At 46.8% G+C, this 12,100-nt stretch overlaps 1 protein-coding gene across 1 annotated transcript; it reads left to right on the forward strand.

Moving 5' to 3' along the window:
- Nucleotides 1-2,997: 2,997 nt before the first annotated feature.
- Nucleotides 2,998-9,254, forward strand: C5AR2 (complement component 5a receptor 2). The gene is made up of 2 exons (XM_029213387.1): nucleotides 2,998-3,015; nucleotides 7,897-9,254. The coding sequence occupies exons 1-2, from the start codon at nucleotides 3,013-3,015 to the stop codon at nucleotides 8,923-8,925; spliced, it is 1,032 nt and encodes a 343-aa protein (XP_029069220.1). The 5' UTR covers nucleotides 2,998-3,012; the 3' UTR covers nucleotides 8,926-9,254.
- Nucleotides 9,255-12,100: the final 2,846 nt, after the last annotated feature.

Raw genomic sequence — 12,100 nt, forward strand, 5'->3', positions numbered from 1 at the left:
CACGTCCTCCCTTCCCCTCAGGCCCTGGCCATCATTAATCTGTTTTCTGTTGCCACGATTTGCCAGACTTCAACCTAGTTTGACTCACCAAACTGGCAATATCATATGGGTCAATTTAATAGCCTTCTAAGGATGTCCTCATTGTAATTTTCTCCATTGTTGAGGGGCTGGTACTCAGTATCTCTCAGGGTGTCTGTAAAACGAATCCCGCTCCCCAAAAAGCCCCTCACTTTTTATAACAGCTGTGTCCCTGTCCCCGTTCACAGCATTCCTCAGATCCCCAGGTAAGATCCCCCAGCTCCAGAGACACCAGAAAGCCTTAGCTTCCCAGAATCTGAGAAACATATGCCCGAGACTCAGTGACCGAGGAGTTTAAGATCAAGTGATCTGAGAAACACACCCCTGTAAACTCAAGATCAGAGAAGGTCTGGGACTTCCCTGGCAGTCCAGTGGTTAAGACTTTGCCTTCCAATGCAGGGGGTGCAGGTTCGATCCCCGGACGGGGAGCTAAGATCCCACATGGCTTGCAGCCAAAAAACCAAAACATAAAACAGAAGCAATATTGAAACAAATTCTATAAAGACTTTAAAAATGGTCCAGATCAAAAAGATCAGAGAAAGTTTGAGCTGATAAAAGACAGTGCTTCACTCAACACGGCCCCCCCACCCCCCGCCAATGCCTCCCCACCCAATGCTTCTCCCATGTTAGTTTCTCTTTCTGACCAGGGTGGGTTCCCACAGAGGCCTGGGGCTGGTGGGATGTGGGAATGAGGAGGCCCCCCCTCCCCGAGAACATGGTGGAAGGGGGTGGTCTGGGGCCAGTCTCAGCCAAGACTGGGTCACGCAGAGACACCCCAGCCCACGCTGCGAGTTCTAGTCTCTTGGCACAAAAATAACTTCCTTTACCAACATGAGTTTATTCTCCAAACAACAACAAAAGAAATGGTAAATAGGGCTTCCCTGGTGGCGCAGTGTTTAAGAATCCTCCTGCCAATGCGGGGGATGCGGGTTCGAGCCCTGGTCCGGGAAGATACCACATGCTGCGGAGCAGCTAAGCCTGTGTGCCACAACTACTGAGCCTGCGCTCTAGAGCCCGTGAGCCACAACTCCTGAAGCCCACGTGCCACAACTAGTGAAGCCCGCGTGCCTAGAGCCCGTGCTCTGCAGCAAGAGAAGCCACCACAATGAGAAGCCCACGCACCACAATGAAGAGTAGCTCCCGCTCGCCGCAACTAGAGAAAAGTCCACGCACAGCAACAAAGACCCAACAAAGGCAAAAATAAATAAATAAATAAATAAAGTTAAAAAAATAAAAGAAATGTATAAATGTGCCCCCTCAACCTCTAAAGCATATACACACAGTGGCGCAAACACCGAAAACCGCTGAATAAAGGGTTCCGAAGTTGGAATAAATAGGGCCACTTCCTCTTGCTAAGTCTGTCTTCCTAAAATGTAAGTTTAAAAAAATTGATAGCATATGCTTTTTATTACTGCTAATTTAACAAACATGTACACAGCATCTCCTGTGTGCCAGGCGCTGTTGTGTGTATTTTACTTTATTATTATTATTTTTAAAGGTGATTTTTCTTCTTTTTTTAAAATTTATTTTATTTTATTTATTTTTATTTTTGGCTGCGTTGGATCTTCGTTGCTGCATGCGGGCTTTCTCTAGTTGCAGTGAGTGCGGGCTACTCTTGGTTGCGGTGCGCGGGTTTCTCATTGCGGTGGCTTCTCTTGTTGTGGAGCACGGGCTCCAGGCGAGTGGGCTTCAGTAGTTGTGGCACGCAGGCTCAGTAGTTGTGGCGCATGGGCTTAGTTACTCTGCAGCATGTGGGATCTTCCAGACCAGGGCTCGAACCCGCATCCCCTGCATTGGCAGGCGGGTTCTTAACCACTGCACCACCAGGGAAGCCCTGTTGTGTGTAATTTAAATCTCTTTATCCATTTAATGCCCGTAGCTAAAACGTCCATTTCACAGATGAGGAAGTTGAGGCTCAGAAGGGTTGAGGCCCAGAAACTCATCAGTGGGAAACCTGGAATATGTATCTTATCTCTGTGGCTCTCAAGTCCATGTTCTCAGCCTCCGTGCTATGCTTGGAAGGAGGTTAGGAACCACTATGCTCAAAATCTTCACATTTTATTTATTATTATTATTTTAAAAATTTTTGGCCGCACCGCGCAGCTTGCAGGATCTTAGTTCCCTGAGCCGGGATCGAACCCACGCCCTCAGCAGTGAAAAGCGCAGAGTCCTAACCACTGGACCACCAGAGAATTCCCCAAATCTTCCCATTTTAAAGAGGGAAAACAGAGTCTCCACAGAACCGATAGGACTTGTTTGTGTTTTGTCTGCCTCTGAAGCCTTAGGCCCTATGCTGGGCACGCTTGGCCTTTTGGTGGAGGCTGTGACTCTGAGTTGTTTCTCTCAGAACATGTGAGGTGGGAGGAATATTGATCTGTCTTCAGGGCTCTGCAGAGGGCAGAAAGGAGGGGCTGGGTGCACAGTTGGAGTCTGGGGCGGGGATAGGGGTAGCAGACAGTGGGGACTTGGTAAGGAAGACCTCAGAGGGCCCTGCAGGGACAGTGAGTCTAGGCCAAGACCCCCAGGCCTTGAAGGTCACACCACATTGTAGATCTGGCTTCCAGGAAGCTGGTGACATTGAGATTGTTGTTGTTGACACTGGGTCAACCCTCCACCCACCCGAGCCCGCTCCAGTCTTGCCTGCTGCCCGGTAATTTTGGGATGTGTGAGTCATGGGAAGAATCCAGGACAAACATACCCTGGGAGTACGAAAAGGCCATTCCTGTTTTTTGTTGCTTAAGAGCATTGGCTGGGACCTGTGAGGTGACGGTGCCCAGTGGAGTCCCCTAGGAGCCCTGGCAAACGGGACCAGCTTGCAGGAATCCACTTACTTCCAGACTCGGGGGAGAGACTTCAGACTTCCCAGGTCCTGCTGTGGGCCTGGATCGTGCTCCCAAGTGGTGTTTGGCCAAACTGGGGACCATTCCTCAAGAGATGGTAAGGATGGAGGGAAGGAGGGAGGGAATGATGGCGTATGCGGGGGGCATTTCCCAATCCTGGCCTTTTATTTTTATTTAAAATTTTTTTCATTTATTCATTTTTTAATCCTGGCCTTTTAGACTCATTATTTTAGAATCTGGGAATCAAAACTAGAATTTCAGGAGTGGAATCTTGTTGCCATCACACTGGAATCCACATCAGAATCCCAGACTCTCGGAATTTACTTGGGCAGTACAACAGGAAAAGCCTTTGTCAAATGGTCCCGTCCATGGCCACACTCAGGTGTGTAGGAAAACAGCCCTTCCCAAACCTGCAGCTTCTGGGGAATCCACCAAACACGCCCTTTGACTCAGCGATTCCCCTTCTTAAGAAAGATCCTTTAACTTCATTTTCACATAGAACACACACACAGAAAAGTATGCACATGAGACTTGAGCAGTTCTGTGCATCTCCACAAGCTGAGGACACCCAGGGAACCAGCATCCCGGTTAAAAATAGCCTGAGCCCAGCCCCAGAGTTCCCTCCGCCTGCCCTCACTCCCCATCCCCATCGAATTCTTTTGCCCATTTTTGAACTTGAGGAGAAAGGGATCATTCAGTAAATTCTCCTGTGCGTTTGCCTTTCTGTCCTCAACATCATATTTGTGAAGTCCATCCGCATTCTCGCATGTGATTTGTTCATTCTCACTGTTATAGAATATTCCGCGATATGTTTATTCATTCTCCCGTGAGTGAATATTTGGATGGTGTCCCATCTTGGGCCACTGGGAACATTCTGGTACATGTTTTTTGGTGAGCATATGCATGCTTCTCTGGGAAGGGGAAAGTTTTCATATATTTGGCTTTAGTAGATGCTCCCCACGGTTTCCCAGGGCAGAAGTTCCAGCCAGACTGGCTGATACACAAACACACGTGTGCTAAGAGCATGCACAAGGGCCCTTGTGATCGCAAGGAACTGAAAGAAATCTAAGTGACCCCTTTGCTTCTCTGTGCCTCAGTTTCCCTCTTCATTCTTTTTTTTTTTTTTTTTTTTTTTTTTGCGGTACGCGGGCCTCTCACTGTTGTGGCCTCTCCCGTTGCGGAGCACAGGCTCCGGACGCGCAGGCTCAGCAGCCATGGCTCACGGGCCCAGCCGCTCCGCGGCATGTGGGATCTTCCCGGACCGGGGCACGAACCCGTGTCCCCTGCATCGGCAGGCGGACTCTCAACCACTGCGCCACCAGGGAAGCCCCTAATGACAATATCTTTATTGTTAATTTTCTGGCTGTAAAACGAATGCATTGTTTAAAAATATTAGAAGTTTAGTTACGAACTTTTCTCACAAAATAGTATTTCGTGAATGTATTTTCATGGTAATACATACATCATTACATACTGCGTTAAAAATAAAATGATGGTATTTTTTAGCTTCTTCCATTAAAGGCAAAGCTAACTCGTTTTTTCTTCCTTTCTTCCTTCCTTCCTCCCTCCCTCCTCCCTTTCCTTCTTTTTTCTGTTGAAGTGTAGTTAACTTGCAATGTCGTTTTAGTTTCAAGTGTACAGCAAAGTGAGTCAGTTATACATACATATATATATATTCTTTTCAGATTCTCCCTCTTCATTCTTTTACTCAACAAATAAATATCAACTAAGCACCTCCTGTGTGCCACATGCTACTCCAGGTGCCGGGGACACAGCAGAGCCTGAAGCAGGGAACAGGTGACGCTCTGGAAAATGAGCATAATAATTGTACTTACCTTATAGGGTTGTTCTAAGGGGAATGCCTGGTACATGATAGAAGCTTGATAAATGTCATCTATTATTTGAATGCTTATAAAATAATAATCATAGTAATTGTTTTATCTATAGACGTACATATAGAAATATAATTTATTTGGTGTATAAAATAATAAGAAGATAATAATGCTACCCATGATGATACTTAAATGTCCTTTAGTCTGAGGCTAGTTAATAAGCACAAAACGCCCAGCCCGTGGATTGATTTTGAAGTTACTGTGAAGAAAGGAGTCGGGGTGTCCGGATGGGGAAACAGATCTAAGACATTAAATTGAAAAGATTAAGAGACGGCACAGGGGGTGTTGAACTTTCCCCGACTGAGGTGCTTACACACAAAAAACTCAGATTTGAACCGGATAGAGCTGGAAAGGGCGGGGTCTCAGGGTGGAGGGAGAGGGTGTGTGTGTCTCTGTACCGGTGGCTAACACACGTCTAATGCTCACAATGGACTGGGCGCCGTGCTCAGCTCTTCACGCCTATTAACTTGAATTCTCGTAACACCCCCCAAGGTGAGTATATTATTCTCATTTTGCAAATGAGGAAGCTGAGGCACAGAGAGGTTCAGTGGCTTGCCCAAGGCCACACAGTTGATGAGGGTTTGAATTTTTAAAACCTGCACACGTTTTACTTTAGTGATGAAAATAATATGAAAGCGGAGTGCCAAATTCCAAACACACACACACACACACACACACACACACACGCAATGACTTGGCCCCTTAGCATCTGCTTGGCAGGGAGGAGCGCCCCAACTTCCTCTCTGCCCTTCCTGTTGTATCAACTCCAGCTGGCACTCCGGGCAGCGCCAGTCAGCCCCAAAGAATCAGCAGAGAGCTGCAGGGTCAGGTTACTATGACATCGTGGGGACATCACATGGACCGGTCTACCATCTACCAAGTCCTTACTCTGTGCTACGTGCTTTATACATATTAACTCTTCAAGGCCTCCCCAAACTGGTGAGGTAGGCTCACCTCCGTAACTCACTTCTCAGATGAGGAAACCTAGAGAGAGAAAGCCAACCGAAACTGCTCACCCAGAGTCACAGAGCCCAGTTCCGCTTAGGGTCACTGGCTGTCCTGCCTTCCGACTCTCCCAAACCTCAGATTTTTGGATGGTGATGTTCTAGGGCCCAGAGTTCCAGAGTGGGACTAACACAGCTTGAAACTCAGGTCTGTTACTTGCTTAGCTGAGTCATCCTCGGTAAGTTCCTCAATTTCTCTGTGCCTCAGTTTTCTCATCTGCAGAATGGGTATAACGATGGTAGGAAAATTAGAGGTTTGTAATAAGGACTAAACGATATAACATTTAAAGGGGCTTGGAGCAAGGCCTGGCACATAACACAAAGTCTCAATAGATGGTGGCTTATAGTAATAATAATAATAATAATAACACTAGTAATAGTTATGATTATCATTCCTATGATAGACAATGTCACTTCTCTGCTCAGCACCCTCCCATGGCTCCCATCTCACGCAGAATAAAAGATAAAGAACTTACAATACCTATGTGGCCGCTGATATGTCTCTGTTTTTACCTCCCATCTACTCCACACTGGTGCCCTTGCTCTTCCTTGAGCATGACCATCATGTGCCCACCTCAGGGCTTTTGCACTGGCTGTTCCCTCTGCCTGGAACTCTCTTCCCCCAGATCCCCACACAGCTCCCTCCCTCACCTCTTTTATGGCTTTGCTCAAATATCACCTTCTCAGAGAGGCCCTCCCTGACCCCTCATTTAAAATTCCAACATAGGAAATTAAAAATTCCCCGTGTGACTTTTTTTTTTTCTCTTTTTGCCGTAACACTGATCACCTTCTAAAATACTGTGTATTTTGCTTATTTATTCCTGGACTGTCTGACTCCTCCCACCAAGATGTCAGCTCCAAAGGGAGAGAGGTTTTTGTCTGTCTTGGCCCCCCGCTGTGCTTCTAGTGCCTGGACCAGCAACTGTGCTGGAAGGATGGCTGGATGAATGAATAAATGAATTATAGAAATTTCAAAATTTTATTCCTCTTGTTTTCCTAACACAGTCATTACTTTTAAAAATTGCTCTAGCAGGATTCTAGAAATGTTCTGTTCCCCCCTCTGGGTGCCAGTGACACAGATGTGTTGGGGTGCAACTCAGTGGGGGTACCTGCCGATGTGCACACTTTGCCATCTGCATGCTTTACTATGATCTAGTTTACATTAAAAAAAACAACGATGGGGCTTCCCTGGTGGCGCAGTGGTTGAGAGTCCGCCTGCCGATGCAGGGGACACGGGTTCGTGCCCCGGTCCGGGAAGATCCCACATGCCGCGGAGCGGCTGGGCCCGTGAGCCATGGCCGCTGAGCCTGCGCGTCCGGAGCCTGTGCTCCGCAATGGGAGAGGCCACAACAGTGAGAGGCCCGCGTACCAGAAAAAAAAAAAAAAAGATGACAACATTGCTTCAGAGATACATTTTTGTTGCACCAAGATTCGAAAATCCAGATGAAGAAGAACCAAGACAAACACTTTTGCTGTGAAGACATACTAACCTTTTCCCATCTTGATGGATATTCAGATTCCAATAGTTTAGATTCTAGAATTCCAGGTTACTAACGGGCTAGTGTTCTAACATTTTGATGCTCTAGAACTTCACTGTCCAATAAGGTAGCCATTAGCCACGTGTAGCTATTTAAATCGATTAAAATTAAATAAGATTGAAAATTCAGTTTCTCAGTCACACTGGCTGCCATTTTAAATACTCGGTAGCCACATGTGGCTGACAGTTACTGCACTGGTCAGTAGATACGGAACGTTGTAATATTCTAGAATTCCAAGATGCTAATAAGCTGGAGTTTTAACACTGTAATATTCTAGAATTCCAGGATGCTAAGAAGTTGGGCTTCTAACACTGGAATATTTTAGAATTCCAAGATTCTAATGCGCTGGAGTTCTAACGTTGTTCTATTCTGGTTTCCAAGGTGCTCATGGGCTGGGACCGCAGCCCAAGTCCCAGCCCATGAGCATCTTGGAATTCCAAGGATCTAGGATCCAGGATCGAGAGGCTAGGATCCTAGCATCTAGGATTCCAAAGGCCTGAGAGTTTTTATCTCTGAGGTTTCATGCCATTTCTCACCTGTCCAGGTGTCTGGGGTTTGGATGGAGAACTCTTCTCTCGGCTACGAGTATGGGGATTACGGCGAGATTCCAGATCTCCCTGTGGACTGTGTTGATGGCACCTGCGTCTCCATCGAACCCCTCCACGTGGCCCCACTCCTGCTGTATGCCGTCGTCTTCCTGGTGGGGTTGCCAGGCAATGCCATGGTGGCCTGGGCGACCTGGAAAGAGGCCCGCCGGAGGGTCGGTGCCACCTGGTTCCTCCACCTTGCCATGGCGGACCTACTCTGCTGCTTGTCTCTCCCCATCCTAGCGGTGTCCGTCGCCCACGGGGGCCGTTGGCTGTATGGGGCCGTGGGCTGCCGGGCCCTGCCCGCCGTCATCCTGCTGTCCATGTATGCCAGCGTCCTCCTCCTGGCCACTCTAAGCGCTGACCTTTGCCTGCTGGCCTTCGGTCCCAGCTGGTGGGGTGCAGCTGGGAGGGCATGCAGGGTGCAGGTAGCCTGTGGGGCATCCTGGACACTGGCCTTGCTGCTCACTGTGCCCTCAGCCATCTACCGCCGGCTGCGCCAGGAGTATTTCCCACACCGGCTGGAGTGCGTGGTGGACTATGGTGGCTCGACCGTGGCCAAGAACTCAGTGACTGCCACCCGGTTTATTTTCGGCTTCCTGGGGCCGCTGGTGGTCGTGGCCAGCTGCCATGGTGCCCTCCTGTGCTGTGCTACCCGACGCCGCTGGCCACTGGGCATGGCCGTTGTGGTAGGGTTTTTTGTCTGCTGGTCCCCCTACCACACGCTGGGGCTGGTACTCACTTTGGCTGCCCCACACTCCGTGCTCTTGGCCCGGGCCCTGCGGGCTGAACCCTTGGTCGTGGGCCTGGCCCTTGCTCACAGCTGTCTCAATCCCATGCTTTTCCTGTATTTCGGGCGGTCTCAACTCCGAAAGTCTCTGCCAGCTTCATGTCGCTGGGCCCTGAAGGAGTCACAGAGCAATGATGAAAGTGTGGTCAGCAAGAAATCCACTGGCCAAGACCTGGTCTCAGAGGTGGAAGTGTAAGCTAGAGGGAAATTGGTTTGTATCCTCCTCTCCCACTTTACAAGACTGGCTTCGGGCATAGCTGGATCCAGGGGCTTAATGATATTGTCATTTATTCCTTGATTCATTCAACAAATATTCATTATGCCCCCTGCCATGTGCAGTGCAGATATAGGACATTTCCATCATCGCAGGAAATCCTATGGGACAGGGCTGCTCTAGAATCTCACCTGCTCAGATCTTTTAAATCACATAGCAGTGACACCTTCATGTAGAGTCATTACTCCAGGATAGCACTTTACACGTAGTTTCTACTTTAAGGTAATTCTTACAACAACCCAGGCAGGCAGGGGGAGATGCTTCTTTTCATAAGCTGAGGCCCAGGGTGAAGAGGTCATTTGCCCAAGATCACACAGCAAGGAAGTTATAGAGTTGAGATTTGACCCCATGTTTACTTGATTCCAGTGCCCATGCTCTTGATCACCAAACTTTTCCTTCATTGCCTTGTTCAAATAATAGTTCCTCCAGGAAGCTCTCCCTGATTCACTCCCCTCCCAGGGAGGAAGTAGTGTTCTGTTCTCCAAGTTTCTGGAACAAAAATTCCCAGCTAAACTGTAAATTTCCTAAGGACAACATCTGGGCCAATTTAATTTCTGTCTCTCCTCCACCCATCCCAAGCCTTAAAAAGAGACAAACTATATTTGTCTACACCTTGTTTTTTTCCAACTAGATTGTGAGCTCTCCACTGGTGGGGATCTCTTTCTTTCTTTTTCTGCCCATTTTAATTTTTTAAGTTTTATTTTTTTGTGGGGGGGATCTCTTTCTTGCTATCTTTTTTTTTCTTTATCTGATACAGAGAGAGTTAGTAGGTCCTCAACAAGACATATTTTATTTTTTGATATTTTATTCAGAACTCTCACACGTGAATTATTAAGACCAAGACTGCCTTGTAGAATGAATTATGTCCTGTGACAATTTATATAACTTCATGAAAAGTTGGGAGAAATCCTGCTGTTAATCCATTAAGGCCAGGTGCCATTTAGGAGAGTTCTTCTTTGATACATTTACAAAGAGTCTTTTCTGTTTTTTGAAATTTATTTTCCTTTCTTATTGCATCAGCCTTATTTTTTGTTAAGAAGAGTCAATTTCATGAAAGCTTTCAGATGTATTTCTGTGGAATTTTCCATGGAACTCCCTTAATCATTCAAAATAATCCTGTGGGCTTCCCTGGTGGCACAGTGGTTAAGAATCCGCCTGCCAGTGCAGGAGACATGGATTTGAGCCCTGGTCCGGGAAGATCCCACATGCCGCGGAGCAACTAAGCCTGTGTGCCACAACTACTGACCCTGTGCTCTAGAGCCCACAGGCCACAACTACTGAGCCCGTGTGCCACAGCTACTGAAGCCCGTGTGCCTAGAGCCCATGCTCTGCAACAAGAGAAGCCACCGCAATGAGAAGCCTGTGCATCACAGTGAAGAGTAGCCCCCACTCGCCCCAACTAGAAAAAAGCGTGCGTGCAGCCACGAAGACCCAACAAGGCCAAAAATAAATAAGTAAATTTATTTAAAAAAAGAAAAATCCTGCTTTTTGTTTGTTGTAACTTCCCCCTTTTGTTCTCAAGTTTGTTCCTTTGTTTTTGTTTATTGTTAGCATGGATATATCGAGTTCCTTAGGTTTCCAAAGAACCAGGTCTTAATAGTTTTTCCAAGAACTAGTTTCAAGTTTGCTACTCAATCTTAGTGTCGGTAGTTTGTGATTTTCTTCCTGATTTCATATTTGTTTACTTCTTCCCATTTTCCTTTTTTCAAAAAAAATTGTAGTTCTCTTTTGTACATTTTAAGCAGATGTTAGTCAATTTCTTCCTCTTCTTCTTTTGATAATGACACAAGAATTGGCCTATGTTCAAACTGTTTCCCAAGGGTTTGATAGTTAGGTGCAACTTCCCACTTGACATCTCAACTCAATGTACAATAAATAACTCAATATGCTCAAAATGGAACTCTGGATTTTCTCTCTCGGCCATCCTCCTGCATCTTCCCCATCTCAGTTGATGGCAACTCCATATTTCCAGGAGCTCAGGCCAAGAACTTTGGGGTCATCCTTGCCGTCTCTCTCTCACATTCCATGGCCAATCTGGCAGCCAATCCTGCAGATTCTATCTTAAAATATCCATCTTCTCTGCTAACGTCCTGGTCCAGCCACCTATTGCTTCCTCTCTGGTCCCCTTTTCTCATCTTGATTCCCTATAGTCTGTTCCCCACATGGGAGCCAGAGGATTCTGTTAAAATCTAAGTCACATGGAACTCTGCCCATGGAGCCCATCTCACCCAGATTGGAAGCCAAAGTCCTCACTTTGGTGTGTACGATCTATCCTCTTCCTCTCTCCCTACTATTCCCCGATCCTTCATCCAGTCACACAAACCTGCTTGCTGGCCCTTGAACCCTCCAAGTTTGTGGTCATCTCAGTCTTGGCCTCTGGGGCTTCCTCTACCTAGAATGTCCCCGCCCAGGGATCCCCATGGCTTGCAGCCCCACTATTTTCAGCTCTCTGCTCAAATGCTACTTTCTGGGAGATGTCTTCTCTGACTGTCATTGGGCCAAAGAGCATCACTCCTTGCCCCTTCCCTGCTTTGTTTTTCTCCATAGAGTATGCAGTTCTTCTTGACAGTCTATTTTAATCTGTGTGTCTGTCTCGCCCACCAAACTATGAGCTCCTTTGTTTTGTTCATTTCTGTATCCTCAGTGCCTAGAACTGATTCCAGAAATGAAGGCTGTACCTCCTTAACTGCAAAGGTATCCAAAGGTACGAGGAGAATGACAGGAAGGATATAAAAATAAAAATGAAAGATCTAACATTTATGAAGCACCTATATGTACAGTAGTGAAAAAAGTTTATGTACCTTATGTATACTTTTGCATTTATTTTTCCCAACAACCTTGAAAAGTAGGTATTATCCTCGTGTTATAAATAGGGAAACAGGCTCAGGGCTGCAATGGCTGGCCCATGTAGGACTAAAGAGGACTGACTTTTCTCGTTCATTTAGTCATTCATTCAACAAACACTTAACGACTATCTAATCCCTGTGGTCGTCGCTGGAAAACATAGGACGTCTAAGACAGAAAGCTGGGAAGTTGAGTTGTATTATTCATTAGTGAGTTGATAGGGTGAATTATACATTGATAGAATTATGTATTA

Source organism: Monodon monoceros, unplaced genomic scaffold (genome assembly GCF_005190385.1).
Source record: "Monodon monoceros isolate NGI ecotype Baffin Bay Population unplaced genomic scaffold, NGI_Narwhal_1 Super_Scaffold_10, whole genome shotgun sequence".
NCBI lineage: Eukaryota > Metazoa > Chordata > Mammalia > Artiodactyla > Monodontidae > Monodon > Monodon monoceros.